The sequence below is a fragment of the Gopherus flavomarginatus genome, chromosome 22 (assembly GCF_025201925.1).
Source record: "Gopherus flavomarginatus isolate rGopFla2 chromosome 22, rGopFla2.mat.asm, whole genome shotgun sequence".
NCBI lineage: Eukaryota > Metazoa > Chordata > Testudines > Testudinidae > Gopherus > Gopherus flavomarginatus.
The window spans coordinates 10,206,946-10,226,962 of NC_066638.1; the positions used below are offsets into that span (position 1 = coordinate 10,206,946).

Genomic DNA, 20,017 nt, shown 5'->3' on the forward strand with positions numbered 1-20,017 from the left:
CCTCCTAAGTTCAGAATTCTGAGCTCTCCATTGTGAGTGGCTCCAGAGGCAGCTGGTGCTTCAGTTACCAAAACAGCAGGGGGGATTTAAGAAGGCAGAATAACAACGAATGCTAGAATTTGTCCCCAGGGTTAAAACTCCTACTCCTAGAAAAGGTATTGTGGGAAATTTATGCAGTACAGTGGTCGGCACCTCTTATTTCTCCTGTGCAAAAACAGCTCTTCCAGTAAGTCACTGCCTCCTAGCAGCGTGCATTGATTAGGCACCGATTTCAAGGGAAGAATGCCACCTACTCAATCACCAGTGCCAATTCCTGCGACGCCTAAGTGTTCTTGGTGATCTCCCATCCCAGTGCTGACTTTGGAGGTGATCTCATTTTGACACCCAGTCACTAGCCATATCTGTATTAAGCCTAGTGGGAATGTGGGGCATCTGAAAATCTAAAGCCACCCAGCTTTGGGTGGTATCTGACATTGCAAGCAATCAAGGGTAGAAGGGGACTGATTCCTGCTCTGGCCTATGTTTCAGCATTCCAGACAGAGGGCAAGCTCTATCTCATTTTGGATTTCCTGAGAGGAGGAGATCTCTTCACTCGGCTTTCCAAAGAGGTGAGCATGCCTTGGGATCTTGCTGTGCTGTTCATGGTGCGTGCGTGTTCAGCTCTACCAGCGTAGGCAATAGTGGGTGCCTATTGTAGAGGACAACTGGTATTTGGAGCACTGTTCTCCAACTCATCAGAACAGAAAACAGTGGCTACATAGGTGAAGTGAGCCCTGACTAGCTACTGCTATGTCTCTTGCTGTGTAAAGTGACAGAGATGGGAACCAGGGACTCCCTTTCTCTGTCCTGCTGCAATGTAGAGGCTTAATCAAACTGATTTGCTTCTATCGAGGAGGGGCCAAGGAAGGAGGCTAGGAATGGGAAATTAATCTGCAAATTGAAGTGACAGGTAAAGATAATTGGAGAACAATAGCTGATGTAAATGAAGATCCTAAATTAACATCAGCTCACTGCTTAGCAACCTCTAATTGTGTTGTTTAATCTCAGAGTAGCAGGAAATACAAGTCTGAAGGGGTGAGTGGCTGGGTATGTTGGGGATGGGATGTTTAGGATGGGGAACAACTTCATGGTATGTTCTTGGGACTGATTTCTTATAACCCAGGTGTCTGTCTCTCTCTCTTCTGTCCCTCAGGTAATGTTCACTGAGGAAGATGTGAAGTTCTACCTAGCTGAGCTGGCTCTGGGGCTTGATCATTTACACAGTCTGGGAATCCTATACCGAGACCTCAAACCAGAGAAGTATGTATAGCAGAACCCTACGCTGCCTCCGATTTAATTACAAAGCACTGGGCTAGCTCTCCTGCAGCTCAGTCTCATGTCTGTAGTCTTTAAATGCCAAAGCATCCTCCTGTTAAGCTGAGAAATGCACGTAGGCTGGAGTAATGAGTAGCAGTAGCCTGAATCTCTTGTGTGGAAAGAGAGAAGGAGAATAATGCTCTAGCTTTCTCCTTTCCTTCCTAGGCAGTCGGGCTGGGAACACTGCACAGCAGCTTGCCCTCTCCTGGGCTAAGAGCAATGAACTATATATGGCTATATAGTGAGCAATGGACAGTCCTCCAGGGGTGGGGCTATGCAAAATGCAGGGCCTCTGCAGAGATACACATCACTTGTGCAATTGAATAGTCCTTGCACAGAAAACATTTGGGACCAAGTTCACATGAAGCCTGAGGGTTGGGCTCAGAATCTTGCACATCACACCAGATGACATAGATGCAGTCAGAGAGAGAGAGCGAAACAGACCAAGATGGATTCCAGGGGAGCATGGAATAGTAGGGCAGTTGTTTCTGCCAATAACAGACTTCTTTTTAAGCTTTGTTTTTCCTTGCTGACCCAAGGACTCAGATTCTATATTCTAGCTGACTAAAATGCTGGCTTGCTTGGCAAATAATAGGGGTACTCCAAAGAGACTGTATAAAGGCTCGGGCATCAAACACCCCCTAGCTCCCGTAGAGCCATCAAAGGAAAAGTAGGGGTTCTCCAAATCTCCTCTGCTGTAATACTTACAAAAAACTTAACAGTTAAGTTGCGGGTGTGCTGGGGCAGCTGCCTGTCATGCCAACCAGTGTTGTCTCATTGATTCCTTGTAGTCCTTGCTCTGTCCATCTGTTGTCTCTTGTCTTTACACTTACATTGTAAGCTCTTCGGGGCAGGAATGTCTCTTTGTTCTGTGTTTGTACAATGCCTAGCACATTGGGTTCCTGATCCCGGATTGGGGCTCCAAGGTGCTATGGTATTGCAAATAATGGAGTCCTTGAACAAAGCATCCCTGTTAGGAGGGAGAGTGTAAGTGGCTGGAGGAAAATTGGCCATTCTCTTTGCGTCATACATCTTGATGAAAGAGCTAAACCATCGGGGCTGAAAGTGGTGGCACTAAGATCTGTTTCTGGGGTTCTTAAAGCTTTTTAGCTAGCCTCTCAGGAGCCGAAATAAGTGCTGTTTCACTTGTTAGCATCTCTGTTACGGTAATGATAATTGGTGTTTACACACCTGTCTCTCCTCTCCCTCTTATAGTATCCTCTTGGATGAAGAAGGACACATCAAACTCACAGGTAAGGTGACTCCAAAAATCTTACACTACAGCAGACTTGCATCTTGAGATACAGGCATTCTTCCATGCCTGTGCTCTGTTTGTAGAAAGTGGATGTATGTTCATGGTTCTTCTCTTTTGCATAGATTTTGGTTTGAGTAAAGAAGCCATTGACCATGAGAAGAAAGCTTATTCCTTCTGTGGGACAGTGGAATATATGGCACCAGAAGTTGTGAATCGTCAGGGCCACACCCACAGCGCTGACTGGTGGTCATATGGTGTATTAATGGTATGGTATCTAACTAGCATGTTTGAAGCCTAATTTTATGGTGGCTCTTTAAATGGTAGTTCTGGAGAGATGATGCAATAGCTCTTGCATTATACTGTATCTCTAACAGAGAACTATTGAATTAGGAAAGATCTAATAATCACTCCAATGTTTTCAAGCTCCCATATACCTTACTCTGCCCAAAGCAATCAGTAGTGAAGTGTAACGAATGTCACAGGGATCAGCTACATTCATAGCTGTTCCACGTAGAATTTAGATGGTTTCTGACAGTCTCTCACGACTGTCACATTTTGTCTCATTTAAGACAGCTTAAGTTTCCGTTAAGATACTTTCATTTCAGACTGGAAGTGATGCTAGTGTTCCTTGTATGGATCTGGAGCTGCCACCTGGTGGTCATTCGATCCATGGCCTTTCAGCTCTAAGGTGTTCTTTGAAAGACTATAAATTACCATTAACCATATCAAGGTTCAGTGTTAAAGTGTATTAGGATCTGCTGCCCCTAGAAACTCACTCAATCATTAACCTTCTCTCTTGTTCTTCTTTCTAGTTTGAGATGCTCACTGGCTCCCTGCCGTTCCAGGGAAAAGACCGTAAGGAGACAATGACATTCATTCTCAAGTAAGAGGAGTTATTCTTCAGTGTCTCTACAGGGGAAAGCTTGCTGCTCTGCTTCTAGGATAGGTTGACCAGATGTCCTAATTGTATAGGGGCAGTCCCAATATTGAGCGCTTTGTCTTATGTAGGCTCCTGTTACTTCTCACCTCCATCCTGATTTTTCATACTTGGTATCCGGTCACCCTACGCTGGGACGTCAGGAATTTTGCATCCTGGGAGTTATAACAGTTTAATGGCATTAATTTTCAAGTATTTCTATAAACAGACTTACGGCGGGCACAGTGTTAAAATGCTGAGCGAAAAACTGACTCTATCTCATGCTGCAAGGAAAGACGTGGGAAGCTAGGTGGCAGATGAGCTGCAGTCGGCGCCTGTTTGCTTGTTTTACTTACTCATAGTTAATTAGACCATTTTTTTTTTCTTTCCAGAGCAAAGCTGGGCATGCCTCAGTTCCTGAGCTCGGAAGCACAGAGTCTCCTGCGAGCCCTTTTCAAAAGGAATCCAGCCAACAGATTAGGTAAGACATCCGGTGTTGCATTGTTTCTGGGAGCTCCAGGTGCAACATCTTGGCTCCTATTGTCCAAGTGGGTCAGATACATTTGGATTTTGGCTAGGTTCTCCCACATATCTCAGCACAGCTTGACTCCCAGTAATATCCGGTCACATTGCACAGTGGATTATAACTTTGCTTATTTCGTTAGCAGTGGAGTGGGTATATACAGTAGCACTAAATCCAGAGTGGTATCTGTCTTCCAGGTTCTGGTACAGATGGGGCAGAAGAGATAAAGCGTCACCCTTTTTACTCCACCATTGACTGGAATGTGAGTATTGAACCTTTCTTTGCTTAGATATTGGATTCTACATGCTCTCAAACTTGCATACCAATGAAGGGGAGAGGCATGAATAACTCAACTGACTTAGCTCTGCAATGAAACAGATGCTTATAGAGTGACCAACAGTCAAAAGGCTCCGTCCTATTGTTCATCAGCTGTCAGAGTCCTTCCCCAAAACATCAGAGGGTTAGCCGTGTTAGTCTGGATCTGTAAAAGCAGCAAAGAATCCTGTGGCACCTTATAGACTAATAGACGTTTTGGAGCATGAGCTTTCGTGGGTGAATACATGCATGCATCCGATGAAGTGGATATTCACCCACAAAAGCTCATGCTCCAAAATGCCTATTAGTCTATAAGGTGCCACAGGATTCTTTGCTGCTTCCCCAAAACAGTGTTCGCACAAAAGGAACGGGAGTCACCTGGATGGCTGAAGTAGGAAACTGAACAAAAATCACATTTGTCATAGCAAATACCCTACATGTGTGAATTCAGATCAAAATGAGACGATTGACCATCTCTTGCAGTAGAAGGACGAGGAAGCAGGAGAGGGATGACCTTGAAGGTATTGGAAAATATCCTTGAGGGACAGGAATCTTTGGAAGGAATGGATCTACAGTTTGAAAGACAGAAACTGTCCTAATAGAACAATATCTGGCTGACGTGGTTGGGCCAGGGTGGTTTGGTGACGAAGACTGGAACTCAGGAAATAGGGGTTCAATTTCCTGCTTTACCACAGGCTTCCTGTGTAAGTTCTGAGCAAGTCATGTGATCTCTTCCCCATCTGTACTCCTGTACCTTGCAGAAGTCTTCTGAGGACTGGCCAGTTAGTGCTTGAGGCATTCCGATACTGTGGTGATGGAGGTTCAAGAAGACCTAGAAAAGTTTTAGAACAGACCTCCCATGATGCTAGCATATAGGGTTCTCTCAGACTATCTTCAAGTAGCAATTCAGAAAGGCTGTGGGGAGGAAAAAACTCCCTGCCAGGAATTCCTCTAGCTCTTCCTAGATGTAGCTTTCAGGCCCAGCATCTGAATCCAGAGCGAGCAGAGAAGACGCAGCAGACCCTGGTGGCATCAACTAGTTCCTGGATAGCTGGCTTTTTAGCGCCCTGGAGATAGAAGGTTTTTTGGCTCTTGGTAGCAGATGCCTAGAGAGGAGAAATACGGCAAGCTTCTACCACAGAAGTGACTCAACAGCTTCCGCTATGCTACCAAGCAATTTCTGGCTTGTAAAGTTTCCTCCTCATGGCTTCTCTTTCCTGGTAAATCCATCCCCTCAGGCATGTTTGAGAATGTCTGCCAATTGGGACATCTACCTGCCCGGGATGGTTTGTTGAATGGCATCTGTGGCGTTTTGTTTTGCAGAAGCTATATCGCAGGGAGATCAAACCACCTTTCAAACCTGCAGTGGCCCGACCAGATGACACCTTTTATTTTGACACAGAGTTCACCTCTCGTACGCCGAAAGGTTTGTGTGCACCCCAGCAAATAGGAAATTGGTACAGGATACTCTGGCTATATAAACACATGGTACTGGGGAGAGGCATATGACACTGACTCCTATTCCAGCAGAACTAGGCCTGTCCTCACCGTAAAATGAGGAACACTGACTTGAGAGGGTTACAGCTCTTGACAAGGGATGGGTGGTGCAGGAGTAAATCTGCAGGGGGCTCTCAAGGGTAAATGGTCTATTAAACTGGAATAACATGCGGCGTAGCTCCTGTCTAGAATATGGAGTAACCATAACTCTTAGTATGTGAGGGATAAATTGTCAGCCACTGGCAGGCAGCTGCAGGACCACTCTTTTTCCTGACTTATTCCAGACTCCCCTGGAATTCCCCCGAGTGCAGGGGCCCATCAGCTCTTCCGAGGGTTCAGTTTTGTGGCAACTGGATTGATGGAGGATGGCATGGTCAAACCCACCCAGGCACCTCTGCATTCTGTGGTACAGGTAAGAGGACCGGACCAAGGAAAGACCTATCTTAAACTGCAGTGATAATTCCAGAAGCCTGGCACGTATCGGCCAGACCATGAGGGCTGATAAGTGACAGCCTGGCTACAACCTGAAGGCAAGGCTTTTTCTGTGGAAAAGGAGGGATTTCCTCATGCAAACTCCCTGACCAGTGCCCCGGTGGATTCCAGATGTGTGTGTGAATTTGTTCAAAGGCTTAGCCAGGCCGTGGATGTGAACAAGAGGAAGGGCGGGGGACAAGAGACATAGCCTATAGTGGGCCAAGGTAAAATCGCCACATAACCTCCTGTGGAGAGATCAGACTTCAACATGCTACAGGATTAAAAATCCTGGACGGTTTGACCCAATCGTGCATATTTACGCACAGGACCAGAGGATTCATATCCTGCTGGGGCCAGCTCAATCTTTCATCCTGCAGCAGCAAGTCAGTTGAGTCGATGCAGCTTGCAATGTGGGGTCTTTCAGATGAAATGGGCTATGATTTTCAAAAGGTTTAAGGCAGTTATGAGCTAGATTTCACTGAAATTAAATAAGATTTAGATACTAGCTGCCTTAGGGACCTTTGAAAATTACAGCCTTAAAGACCAAGGCCCTTTCGGCTCTGCTTGGGTGCTGAAGCTCCTGTGACTCTTTCCATAACTTCCTCTGGCCGGTGAACTGTTCAGCCAAGGACACCAAGGCACTGCCCCAACTCTGTGCCATGTGGCTGCTGCCCCCCACCCTAGAGGTGGCTGCATTTCAGTAGGTGGTAGCTGTGTGCTGAAAGGTACTCTAGAAATGTGACTTCCATTTGCCCTTCTCTCCCCCTCCCTGGCAGGCAGAATAAGAAGCTGTGTGATGCAGTGGGTAGCAGTCAGTCAATCCATCCTCCGTTTTGTTGCTGTACAGATACTGTGGTGTTTCCCTAAACTACTTTTTTCTTGTTTCATTTCTCCATTCATCCCCCTGTAGCAGCTGCATGGCAAGAGTCTCCAGTTTAATGAAGGCTACGTAGTGAGGGAGACGATCGGTGTGGGCTCCTATTCCGTGTGTAAACGCTGCATTCATAAATCCACCAACATGGAATATGCCGTCAAGGTTTGCAGTCTGCCCTCTCTCTCTTATGTGCACTCCCACACTCAGGTTTCCTTTTCTCTCCACTAACAGCCTCTGAAAATAAAAGTGACTGAAGTGCCTTTGTCCCTGCAGTTTTGCGCTATCATACAAGAAGCCAGGCTGGATTTCTGGGCTGGGGGTGCTGGGGAAGCGACATTCTCCTTTTGGGAGAGGAAAGTTCAGTACCGCACATTACTTTTCAGTAATTGCGCTTGCTGTGTTGGGCTTTGGGGATTCCATCGAGTGCTTCTCAGCCTGAACAAAGGCTGATGTGGCGCCCCATGTGATCATGGGGATGTATAACTAGCAGTAAAATGAGTCGGTCTGGAAAACCACGACAGCAGGAGCTGGGGAGTGGAAATAAGTTTAGAATCTCAACCCCGGCTAAATTCTGCAGTGCTCCACTCATTGTTTCTCCATGCACACAGCTCTGTCCTACCTGCCTGGTAGAAGGACCCCAGGCCTGGTTACACTTCCTATGCTCTCCTGCAGATCATTGATAAGAGTAAACGAGACCCTTCTGAGGAGATGGAGATCCTCCTGCGGTACGGGCAGCACCCAAACATCATCACACTGAAAGATGTGAGTGTAACCATGTTTAACCTGCACCTAAGCAGAGATGTTGTCTCTGAAAGCACAGGCCTGCCTGCTGAGGCTGAAGCTGTTGCTCCTGAGAACCCCCACAATAGAATGGTGGCAGGTCTGGGAAGGTGTCAGAGCTCCCCAGCAATGTGCTGGGGGAGATGGAGGATTTCTGTAGAGCTTGTGGTAGAACTACTAAGGCTGCTTTGGAAGCATCCCGTTGGATGTACACTGTGGTTTCTGATACCACCTGATTGCTACAAGTCCTAGCTTAGAGCGACTGTCTCTCTAAAGCTATATTGTGGTTCACCATAACCCAGCTACTTTTTCCTTTGAAAGCATTAAAGAGTCCTGTGGCACCTTATAGACTAACAGAAGGACTCTTTGCTGCTTTTACAGATCCAGATTAACACAGCTACCCCACTGATGCTTTTCCTTTGAAGTATCACTGAATTTATTAGTACACCAGAATCTTATGGGACTGAGCACCCAGCGACTCTGGTGCCATCAGGTCTTTCGGCAGTGAGCAGCACTTCTTTGGTCCATGCTCCATCCCTCACCTGATCCCAGGCAGAGTGCACACAGCATTAAACCAGTCTGTTCCCCCAGCACTGCCTGGTAACAAAGGCTGGAGTAGAGGAGTCCCTCCATGTGTGAATCAAAACTTGGCTCTGCTTCAACTTTTTACAGAGCTTGTGAAAGTCTCCTCCAACTAGATCTGCATGAGACTAAACCGCACATAACACGTGCAGGAGATGACTTTATTATGGCCATAGGTGCATGGTTTCAGGCAACTCAGCCCCCAGGACGGATGGACGTATGCGTGAGAGAGATTATTATTGTTTTAGGGACTAACCCCTGCATATCTGCTTTGGCAGGTATATGACGACGGGAAGCATGTTTTCCTCGTGACTGAGCTGATGAGAGGAGGGGAGCTGCTGGACAGGATCCTCAGACAGAAGTGTTTCTCTGAGCGAGAGGCCAGTTCTGTGCTGCACACGATCTGTAAAACTGTAGAGTATCTGCATTCTCAAGGGGTGAGTACAGGAGGCTGAGATGCTGACCGGTCCCTCACAATCAAGTGGGAAGCAGGTGGGCATGGGGCTATTATCCTGCCCCCAGGGCTGGTGCAACCATTTAGGCGGTCGCCTAGGGCGCTAGAATTTCGGGGGCGGCATTTTCTTCGGCAGCGACCGTGGCAGCTGGATCTTCCGCCGCCCCGGTCGCTGCCGGCATTTCGGTGGAGGGAGCTGGGGCAGGGGAGCATGTGGCGGGCCGCCTGCAGCAAGTGAGGTAGGGGAGGGTGCCTCAGGGCAGGGGCTTGGGGACAGGGGAGGGCGCAAAGTGGAAGTTTCGCCTAGGGCATGAAACATCCTTGCACCGGCCCTGCCTGCCCCTTCTCCAGGAATTAGCTGCCTGTTAGGATACGTTTCAGTCTTGAGGGAGGCCAAGCATGAAATCTAAGTCTGTGCCATTTGCTTCACCTGCAGCCTTGAGTGCAGCTGCTAGAGGAGCGTGACAGCAGCACCTGCTGTTGTTTACTTCACAGGTAGTTCACAGAGACTTGAAACCCAGCAACATTCTCTACGTGGATGAGTCTGGAAACCCAGAGAGCATTCGCATTTGTGACTTTGGCTTTGCCAAGCAGTTGAGAGCTGAGAATGGCCTTCTCATGACCCCTTGCTACACTGCAAACTTTGTGGCCCCCGAGGTAAGCTGCTCGTGACCTGAAACTCTCCCTCTGTAGCTCTTGCTGTCCTCCTTCAGGTTGCAGTTCTCTGCCAGCATTTGTTACCTGCTGAAATGTTGGCCAGGCCTAGCTCTGGCACACTCTGCCAGCAGGGCCCGCTTTGGGGAGCGGGCAAAAGCAGAAATACTCTCCCAGTATTGAACTAATGGAGGCAAGTTTTGGGACTAGGTTTCATACCTTCCTGCTGCTTTTCTTTCCTACCCTCTGTCTGTTGCCTCCTCCATGAAGTGATGGCACAATTCAAAACAAATTGATTCTCTTGGCTCCCTTTCCTAGTCTGGAAGTTGCCCCCGATTTACTTCTGTCCTGCAATCCAGCCCCTTCCCTGGGTTCCTTAACAGACTTGCTCTATCGGGGCTTTAGAAGCAGTGACCCTCCATTCTCAGGACAGGGTGGGTCACTGGCTTGCAAACAAACCCCTCATTTAGGGGGCTGAAAAGCCAGTGTACTGGCCACCTAATTCAATGAGTATATCTAGGTGTCAGAGAATTGGCTTCTCTGTAGAACTAATATGCAGTGTGAGATTCTGTTAGTGCCTGATTCTTTTCCATAGTTATTTTGACATGCCTGGGATGTTTCCTCTTCATCCATGAAAGCAAAGCCAAGCTGAGTCCCAACCATCAGTCCATGACCCTGTTTGCTGACAGAGCCCTAGAAAGGTCCAGCGCACAGACAAAACCATCAAATCAATGCTCATTTTCTAACAGAGCAGGAACTCTTAGGAAAACTGACATCTTTCCCTTGGCTTATACTGCACAGGTACTAAAACGTCAAGGGTACGATGAGGGATGTGACATCTGGAGTTTAGGGATACTCCTCTATACGATGTTGGCAGGGTAAGTACCTGCTGCTCTTATGGTGGGGATGCGTTTAGCACACCGACGGCTGTCTGTGGGTATATTGCTAGTGAGTGTGCCCTGCCGCAGAGGGCATATTGCCCTTATTGACTATCATTCATTCAGATTTCAGTTCTGTTCGGTTAGAAGAGGAACCTGCAAATTTTCTGTTTTTCAGATACACTCCTTTTGCAAATGGGCCCAGTGACACCCCAGAGGACATCCTGAGCCGAATAGGCGGAGGGAAGTTCACTCTGAAAGGAGGAAATTGGGACACGGTTTCTGAGGCAGCCAAGGTAGGGTCTGGTACCTGAATTAAGTTTGTAGCTCACGTCAAGTATAGACAGCTGCTGTGCAGCCTGTTAAAATAAACCTCTCTACTGCTTTCACTTTTTTCTCCCCCATCATGTGGGTTCAGTAGCTCTCATCTCACATGCACATTTTCCTCCAAAACTGGGGAAGCAGTGTCTATGTTGGGTGCGTCACCATTTTGCAATTAGTGCCGCTATGCAATACCAATCTATAGTGGCCTATCCATGGTCATTGACGCTCAACCCCATCTTCTGTGCCCAGGCTGATAGCTGCTATTCCCTAGGATAACGAACTTCTAAGTCTCATCTCTGAATGAGATGAGCCTCTCTCAGATGGGTTTGCACCACCTTTCTGAAGTCTAATTCTCTGAATGCTTGCTCCAGGATCTGGTAACAAAGATGCTCCATATTGATCCTCACCAGCGCCTGACAGCCAAACAAGTCCTGCAGCATCCCTGGATAACACAGAAGGATAGGTTACCCCAGAGCCAGCTGAGTCATCAGGATATACAGCTTGTAAAGGTACGTATTGTGGGGCTGTGCCTGTGGTGCATTCAGCGGTGCCCTCTTGCTCCATCACCACATCTGGGTAGTGGGTAGAGCAGTCTCAAGGTGTGGGGGTAGGGATCTGCTGCCAGGGCAAAGGGATGATCTGGGGGAAATTGCAGTGGGAGGGGAATGGTTAGTAAGTACAAGGCAAAAACTAACTCCTTCAGGCCACAGAAAGACTTCCGATAATTCTCTTCTAAAAAGAAGCCAGTTCCTTATATGCCGGCCAGTAATTTTCAGTAGGGTACAAAGATATTTCTGCCTCCCAGGTATTCTGGGTGGATGCAGTCCCGTGGCACCCCAGTGACCGTTTTTGTGTTTTTTTCCATTCTTTTCTCCAAGGGAGCCATGGTTGCAACATACTCTGCAATAAACAGCTCCAAGCCAAGCCCCCAGCTGAAGCCCATTGAGTCATCCATTCTGGCACAGAGGCGGGTGAAGAAGCTCCCCTCCACCTCACTGTAGTGGGAAACCTGGGCAGTCCATGGCACCATTGTGCAGTGCTGTCACTCGTGACATTGCACGAGCTGCTGAAGATGGGAAGTGGGGAGACGGGCAGGAAAACAACGTGTGAAAGGAAGCCTATTTGCAGACTGTCTTCCTCCAAACCACGTCAAGGCCAAGTGCCTTTTTCCTTTTGAAAGACTAGCTCTTCTCTTCGTGGACTCGCTTGTCCTGATAGAAGTTCACTGTAAAACCTTTTTTTTTTTTTAAAGTGTAAATTGATACAATTTTTAAAGGGATCCGTTTGTGTATATGAGAACTAGAATGTATAATCCGTGTAATGATGTCACTAAAGAGCAGATATGATTTGTCTTTTCCTGTGAAAGGCCAGACCTTGATTGTAGACACATCACCTTTCACAACTGATTTGGGGTTCAGGGCTGGTGCAGCTGGAAGTCTGACTCCCCCCCACCCACCCCCAAAACTTTTTGTATCCTCCTCAGTGTCAGACTAGCAACTGTTCTTTCCAGAACCACCTGTTAGAGAAGTCGCCCCATTTTTGTGTAAAGCTTGTAAAACCAATTCTTAAATTTCATCCAGTAGGTTTTGGTTTCTGCCAGAAGCCACATGGCTGCTGTACGAGGGCATAAGCCATTTTAAACATCTACTTGGTTAAACTGTCCCAGATACCTGCAGAGTCTGGACCATTCTTCCTCTTTGCCCCAGCATTCATTCAGGGTTCTGTCGGATGAACAGATGCTGATAGGGAAGAAATATTCTCTGTTGTGAAGTCAAGTCTTTTTGGGTTGGCTTTGGTTTCTTTCTTTTTTAATTCCTGTTTCACTTAGCACCATCCAGGAATCCATGATGCGAAGCAAAATCTTTTTATTTTTTATTTTTTAATTTAATTGTGTTCTATGGCTGGTAACTCAGGGTTTCTGTCTGAACTTTATAATAAACATGTCATTCAGCTGAAGTTATTTTACTGACTGAATGTTCACCCATGCCTTTAGCTACAGAATAAGCTATGCTAGTCATTGCTCCTCTCTTTAAAATGGGGATGATGGTACTTGCCTGCCTTTTGTAAAGCGTTTTGACATCTACAGATGAAAAGCTGTGTGTATAAGTGCATCTCTTCTCCCCAGGTGTCTCAGTGATGGGGGAACTCAGTGTTGCTAACAGCTATATTATGCCATCTTCACTCAAGTTTAGAATTCACTCTGCAACTGAAATCATTAAGATTAATTGTGGAATAAGGCACTAATCAACGTTAAAGGTGGCAGAATCTGGCCTGTAGAGGGGAAACTCTTATTTACAGCAACTAAATATCACAATCTTATAGAAATCAGCCCTCAGAGACTACTTCTAGCCCTGTTCAGCTGAACTTTAGTCCTTCTGAACCCTTAGATATTGTGGTATTGAGACATGAATTCTTAGCTGCCTTGTATATCCTGGGTGCCTCCCTCCGTTTTTGGTTGGGGGGATGGATCTTCAGTGAGAGAAGCTGGGGAAATCTTGAATTAACTGTACAAGGATGGCTTCCAGGACTGAACTGAGCAACTCTCTTCAGTATGTCAATCTCAGCTGTGTTTACTGCTCGTGAGAACAGAGAAGCACCAACTTTCCTTAGTTTGCCCCAGTGGACTCTCCTAATGGGGGCCCTCCAATTTAAAATGTTCCTTTTCCTTGCAGCAATCCAACAGGATAAGTATCTTTCCCCCTTCAGTTACTCTGACTAGCCCCTCACACTTACCATCTATTCTGAAGCCTTACTCTTGAGATGTCCACTCGCTATTCCTAGCAACACGAGTACTTCTGTTAGGGTATGTCTACATGAGGAAATTGACAAGCATAGCTATAGCAATAGCAGAATTAATTATTTTGCTATGTCATTTTAACTCCCCCATACTTTGGAAGTTGGAAGCAGAGTAATTAAGCTGGAGCAGGAGTGACTCTTACTCCAGAATAATTACTCTGCTTTCAACTTCCAAAGCATGGGGCTGTTTTACAATGGCATGACTACAGTGAAATAGTCATTCTGCTCTAGTTATGCTGGTCAGTTTCCCTGTGTGAACAGAACTGGCTTTCCTCCGGGACATCAGAAGACTTAAGCAATGAGTTCAATGGAGTTGGGCCTGCTTACAGGTCTGAATTTGGCCTTGATCCATAGTTTAGTGAGGGGTGGTTTGGAGTCCTTTGCATGTAACAGCTTCTTTAAAAATTCTTTTCCCTTCTGGTTTGTCTCAGGTCTGGCACACCCTGGTGTAGTGTGTCTCGTATCCATGCCAACAAGGCTGCCTTATGTTACTACTACTCCTCCTCTGTGCGTCAGCGACTGTATCAGTACAAATGTGTTCAGAGTTAGGAATCAGATAAACTGTTTAGCACATGGGGCCGCTCACCTCGAACTTTTAGTATGTTGCCCAAACTGTTGGCTGTAGACGGTATCGATTTATTGACAACAAGAGATTGACACATAAATGTTCTTGGAATGTAGAGGATGCAGAAAAGAAGGAAAAACGGTGCATTTGAAATGTGAAGTATTAAGAAGCTTTCATTTTAACAAAATTACTTGTTCCCATTCCTTTTCCTTTTAGCTGGAGAGAATTTTAGAAGGAAAGCTCCCTTTGTCTGACAGACTCTTACACATATTAAAGATGGTAATAACTGTCCTTTTGGGGAAAAAGGGAAGAAGTTAGCTCAGATGAGCTGGAGCAGTTCTTGAAGTCCAATTCCATTTTCTCCCAGCTGGTGGTTGGGATCTAGCTAGACCTGGTGGGGCTGGCAATGTTATCTGGGTCCCTCTTTCTGGCCTGCTGTGGTCAGGACAGCTCGTCTCTCAGGATTAGGATGATAAAGGTCCAGGGTCCCGTTAGATGGGGGGAAATGACAGCGTGATGGAGAAGCTCATTTCACTTTCCTCCGGCTGTTGTTCTGTATTCTGCTCCAAAATCTTTCTAGAAGGACCTGCAAAGGAAATAGGGGGTAGACTAGCCCATCCCCTCATTATTTTGTCCATCAAATAAGCCTAATATCCAACACTCCACTTTTCATTCATTAATTTCCAGCTCCACATCTTGTTTTAAGCCAGCATCATTTCAGCATTGGCCTGGAGTGATATCAACATGGCCTCTCTTGCTTGCAATAATTTAGTCCTTGTCTGTTTCTTTTGCCCATTTATAACATTCATTAATGAAAACAACTTGACGTACTTTCCATCAACACTTGTTAAAGTTATCATACCATCTTATAAACTTTGTACAATTGAGCTTACAATTAGGGAAAATTTGTAGGCCTAATTGTCACAACAGTACTTGAGTTAATCCTACTGGCCTGATGGCTGAAAAGCAGTGGTAATCCACCAATTTGGGGATAATGGTATATACAGCAATGGGCATTCAGTATGTGCAAGCAGTATCACTTAAGGTAGCTGAGGATACCCTAAGCCTCAACAATAACACTGAATTTATTTAACTACCTTGCTAACTTGATTCCAAAGTACTTTTTGTATATCTCAGCTCCATACCCCTTGAAACTTAGATTCTTCGAGTTTCCTTTGCATATTTCCACTCTTGGGACATGTGCTGACCATTGCTGTTGAATGATGCAGCCTTCTACTAGTAGTGCCTGATCCATTGCTTGCATGCCCCTCTCTTCCCCCCAACTCTCAGTATCTGAACATGTTCTGAGGGTGTGGTTATAAAAGGCAACACAGCAGGTGTGGCCACCTCAGTTCTTTCCAACAGCTACCACAGACAAATGAGGGCCTTCAGGATTCAAGATCCTTATTGATCTACATAAGTGCCTTGCTTCTGTCTGTAAATAGATTAGTATAGTGTTAGGTTTAGCTGTTAAGAGAATGGCAGATCCAAAAAGCAAGAAGCACAGATTCAAGTGATGTGTCTTGCAGTTTTTCCAGCCTCATGCTTAAGATGTTTAAGGGGGGACACTCTTTCTCGATGCACTCACTCTGCGACATTTACACTTAGAGCTAGGAAAGAGAGGCAGAACAGACTTCAGGCCCCCCTTTTACATGAGTCGTTGGCAAAAAATTCAGAACCAAGACCTATAAGACTCCAGACAAGGAAAACAAAAGAGCTGGTTTGACTCAGAAACCTTTGGGTTCCAAGAAGCCTCCCTCGTCAAAGTCTTCAGCATTGACACCAAGGTTGAGATCAGAGATATCTGATTACAAACACATCTGACTCTATTCCAAAAAGGGTTCTGTTGTTGAAGAAAAGGCGTATGGACAATTCTTGAACTATGTCTGAATCCCTGTGAAACTGAGGCCTTCAGTTCCAAGAAGGAGAAAGACAAGACCAAGCATCTTTCTGGGCCTAGCATTGTCTCTTATTCAGGGGACTCATTGGATCTTTCAGATTATGACCAAGCTGGGGTGCGCATCTGGTAACAAGGTTTGTGCAATCAGCATGAGTGTCCTCTGTGTAGCAACATCTTGGAGTTAAGAGCAATATGGTTAGCACTAAAATCTTTCCTACCTCAAATCAAGGAATGGGTGGTGCAGGTGCCAACAGACAATATGACAGCAATATACTGCATAAACAAACAAACTTGGTTCTTCTTCGAGTGCTTGCTCATATCCATTCCAGTAGGTGTGCGCGTGGCGCATGCACGTTCGTTGGAGATTTTTACCTTAGCAACACTCGGAGGGCCGGCAGGCACCCCCTGGAGTGGCGCCGCCATGGCGCTCGATATATACCCCTGCCGGCCCATCCGCTCCTCAGTTCCTTCTTACCGCCCGTGTCGGTCGTTGGAACAGTGGAGCGCGGCTTAGCTGATCTCCACCTCCCTAGCTCTTCGCTCTTTTATATAGTTAGTTTCTCCTTAGTTCTAGTTAACTTTTGTATTATTAGTAGTTTTATAGTAGTTGTGTAAATAGAGGGTCGGGGGCTAGCCCCTTCTCCTCCCCCGGTACCGGGGCCCATGCCCGGTTCACCGGGCTTCAAACCTTGCGCGGCCTGTCATCGGCCGATGCCCACAGGAGATCCGCACAACTCCTGTTTAAAGTTCCTGGGAGAGTCCCACCTTGCGGACAAGTGCCGAATCTGCAAGGCGTTCAAGCCCCGAACGAAGAAAGAGCGGGACATTCGCCTCAAGCAACTCTTGATGGAGGCAGCTCTAACTCCTCCATCCTCGGCACTGACTCCGTCACCGGGGACGAGTGCTTCTGCCACACCGGAACGCGTGGTTCCAGTGAAGACTCCTCAGCACCAGCCTTCACCAGCTCAACCCTCCGGCAGACACCGATCCCTCTCCTCAAGGAGCAAGAGGCACAAGGCTCCTGCAGCACCTGTATCTACGCCGCAGTCGGAGCGTACATCTAAAGCGGACCGCCTGGCACCATCAACTCCTGCAGCACCGCTTGCCTCCGCACCATTGATTCCTGGTCTCAGGAACCGTCGAGTCCGGTGCCTACCAGCTCCCCAGCGCACGCTGTGGTCGAGCTCGTCGTGCCTTCGACGTGGGAGACTTTCTCCATGGCTTGGGAGTTAATTGCTCTGATGGAGCCCGAGCTGCCCCAACCCCCGGCACCGCCGGTGCGAGTTGTTCAGTCTCTGGGCAAGCCCGCCATGATGAGGCCATCTTCGCCAGACACCGTGCAACGCCACTGGTCCCGATCCAGGTCCCGTGGACGCTCTCGGTGCCACTCGCAGTCCCGGTACTGCTCTCCATCCCGGTACCAGTCGTACTCGCGGCACTGCTCGAGATCCCGGTCTCCATCACGGTACTCTCAGCACCAATCCAGATCCCGGCACCGCTGTACCTCTCGCAGCCGATCTCGGCATGGCAATGCGAGGCACCAGTTGACCTCCTGGCACCGCGCTGGTCGCAGGTCCCGGTCCTGCTCCTGGCACCGCTACGACTCTCGGTACCCTTCGCCGGTACCGCGCAGACAGGAGTCCAATGGATGCAGAGACCTGGTCCAAGGGTCTTCGGCTCCTCCGTGGCCCTCGCGTCACCCATCCGTCTCCTCCCATGCGGACAGTGCCTCCTATGGGGATTCGGATGCGCATGCCCATGGCCAGGACCACGGACCTCATCGGTGGTCTTTTTGGACACGGTGGGCATATCATCAAGCCCAAGGCGAACCAACTGGCCCATCACGCTCAGGTCACTCAGAGCACTGTGTGCCTGAGGCCACCGTCAGCCGGCCTCTCCCCGCTGACACAGAGGAAACCAGTGTGCACGCACCAGAACCGCATGACCTTCAGGAGACGGAGGTCCCCCCGGACCAGGCGTCAGTGCAGGACCCACTCGTCCCGGGGCTGTCATCCTCCTCTTCCCCAGATGAGGCAGTAGCGGGGACGTCATCATTGGGACCACCTCTGATTGACCTCCGGTCACACCAGGACCTTCTGCAGCGTGTCACCCAGAATATCAGCCTGCTGGTAGAGGAGGTTCCAGAGGTGGAGGACCCGGTGATTAGCATCTTGTCCGCAGAGACACCTACCAGAGTGACTCTCCCATTCATCCTTTCGATCCAGGCTAGAGCAGACACCATCTGGCAGTCCCCGGCTTCCATCCCACCCACAGCCAAGGGGGTCGAACGGAAGTACATGGTGCCTTCCAAGGTGTATGAGTACCTCTACATGCACCCCGCTCCCTGTTCCTTGGTGGTACAGTCCATCAGCGAACGGGAGCGTCACGGCCAACAAGCCCCCACACCTAAATCTAGGGAGGCCCGGTGCATGGATTTGTTGGGGCCAAAGATCTATTCTGCGGGAGGTCTCCAGCTCCGCATAGCAAACAAACAGGCCCTCCTCGGCAGATACAGTTACAATACCTGGGAGGCTGTCGGGAAGTTTGCCGAGTTGGTTCCACAGGGTTCCCGCCAGGAATTTGTAGCACTCCTGGAGGAGGGAAAGAGGGTTGCAAGGACCTGCTTACAAGCCTCGTTAGATGCCGGCGATTCGGCAGCCAGAATGGTCGCTTCTGGCATAGCAATGCGCCGTATATCATGGTTGCAAGTGTCCGGCCTGCCACCTGAATGGCAACATATGGTGCAAGACTTGCCTTTTGATGGTCAAGGGTTGTTTTCACAAAAGACAGACCCTAGACTGCAGAGCTTCAAGGACAATAGAGTGATTATGCGTTCGTTGGGAATGCATACCCCCCAGACTCAAAGACGGTCCTTCCACTCCCAACCGCAGCGCCCTTATCCCCCGCCTCGGCCACGGCAAGACTGCCAGAAGACGAGGTCGCACTAATCGCAGACGTCAGTCTGGACCACAAGGGGGGCAACAATTCTGGTCCCACCAAACCAATGCCGGGACCCAAACCAAACTTTTGAGGGCGCACCCGAGAGCAGTGTACCAATTGCCTCCCCAGATCCCTTTCAGTTCTACAACCGCCTTTCCCCATTCCTTCTGGCGTGGTCCCAGTTGACATCAGATCGTTGGGTCCTACGCACGGTGGAGCTTGGATACCGTCTTCAGTTTGTTTCACCCCCTCCTTTCCACCCCCCCTCCTCGTCCCTCTTCAGGGACCCCTCTCACGAGCAGCGCCTCATCCAGGAGGTCCACAACCTCCTCTCAATCGGAGCTATAGAGGTGGTTCTGGCGGAGTTAAGGGACAAGGGGTTTTATTCTCGTTATTTCCTCATTACCAAGGCGAAAGGGGGCCTCCGGCCTATCCTAGACCTGCGAGGACTGAACAGATTCATCAAAAAGTTCAAGTTCCGCATGGTATCCCTGGGAACCATTATTCCTTCCCTGGATCCCAGAGATTGGTACGCCGCTCATGATATGCAGGATGCATATTTCCACCTAGCAATTTATCCCCCTCACAGGAGGTATCTGCGCTTTGTGGTAAACCATCGACACTACCAGTTTACTGTCGTCCTCTTTGGCCTCTCGGCCCCTCGCGTCTTTACGAAGTGTATGGCGGTTATCGCTGCTTCTCTACGCCGTCGTCAGATACACGTCTTCCCCTACCGCGACAACTGGCTTATCCGAGGGGTCTCCGAGGCACAAGTCATCAGCCATGTGGCCATTATCAAGGACCTCTTTCTGCATCTAGACCTGATCATCAACTTAGACAAGTCCACTCTGGTGCCTACGCAGAGGATAGAGTTTATCAGGGCAATGCTGGACTCCAACCTTGCAACGGCCAGTTTACCCCTCCATCGGTTTCA

At 48.2% G+C, this 20,017-nt stretch overlaps 1 protein-coding gene across 3 annotated transcripts in view; it reads left to right on the top strand.

Moving 5' to 3' along the window:
* The window catches only part of RPS6KA1 (ribosomal protein S6 kinase A1), a 71,136-nt gene extending 58,294 nt beyond the window's left edge, over positions 1-12,842 (top strand). For all 3 annotated transcript variants that reach the window (XM_050932011.1, XM_050932012.1, XM_050932010.1), the window contains 17 exons: positions 529-608; positions 1,193-1,299; positions 2,572-2,609; positions 2,734-2,876; positions 3,424-3,494; positions 3,920-4,008; positions 4,248-4,312; positions 5,689-5,791; positions 6,147-6,274; positions 7,247-7,372; positions 7,883-7,972; positions 8,851-9,009; positions 9,522-9,683; positions 10,482-10,558; positions 10,737-10,854; positions 11,254-11,391; positions 11,761-12,842. In XM_050932011.1, coding sequence (XP_050787968.1) covers positions 529-608; positions 1,193-1,299; positions 2,572-2,609; positions 2,734-2,876; positions 3,424-3,494; positions 3,920-4,008; positions 4,248-4,312; positions 5,689-5,791; positions 6,147-6,274; positions 7,247-7,372; positions 7,883-7,972; positions 8,851-9,009; positions 9,522-9,683; positions 10,482-10,558; positions 10,737-10,854; positions 11,254-11,391; positions 11,761-11,883 — 1,817 coding nt within the window. In that variant the 3' untranslated portion in view covers positions 11,884-12,842. The remainder of the gene's footprint in view (positions 1-528; positions 609-1,192; positions 1,300-2,571; positions 2,610-2,733; positions 2,877-3,423; positions 3,495-3,919; positions 4,009-4,247; positions 4,313-5,688; positions 5,792-6,146; positions 6,275-7,246; positions 7,373-7,882; positions 7,973-8,850; positions 9,010-9,521; positions 9,684-10,481; positions 10,559-10,736; positions 10,855-11,253; positions 11,392-11,760) is intronic.
* Positions 12,843-20,017: the final 7,175 nt, after the last annotated feature.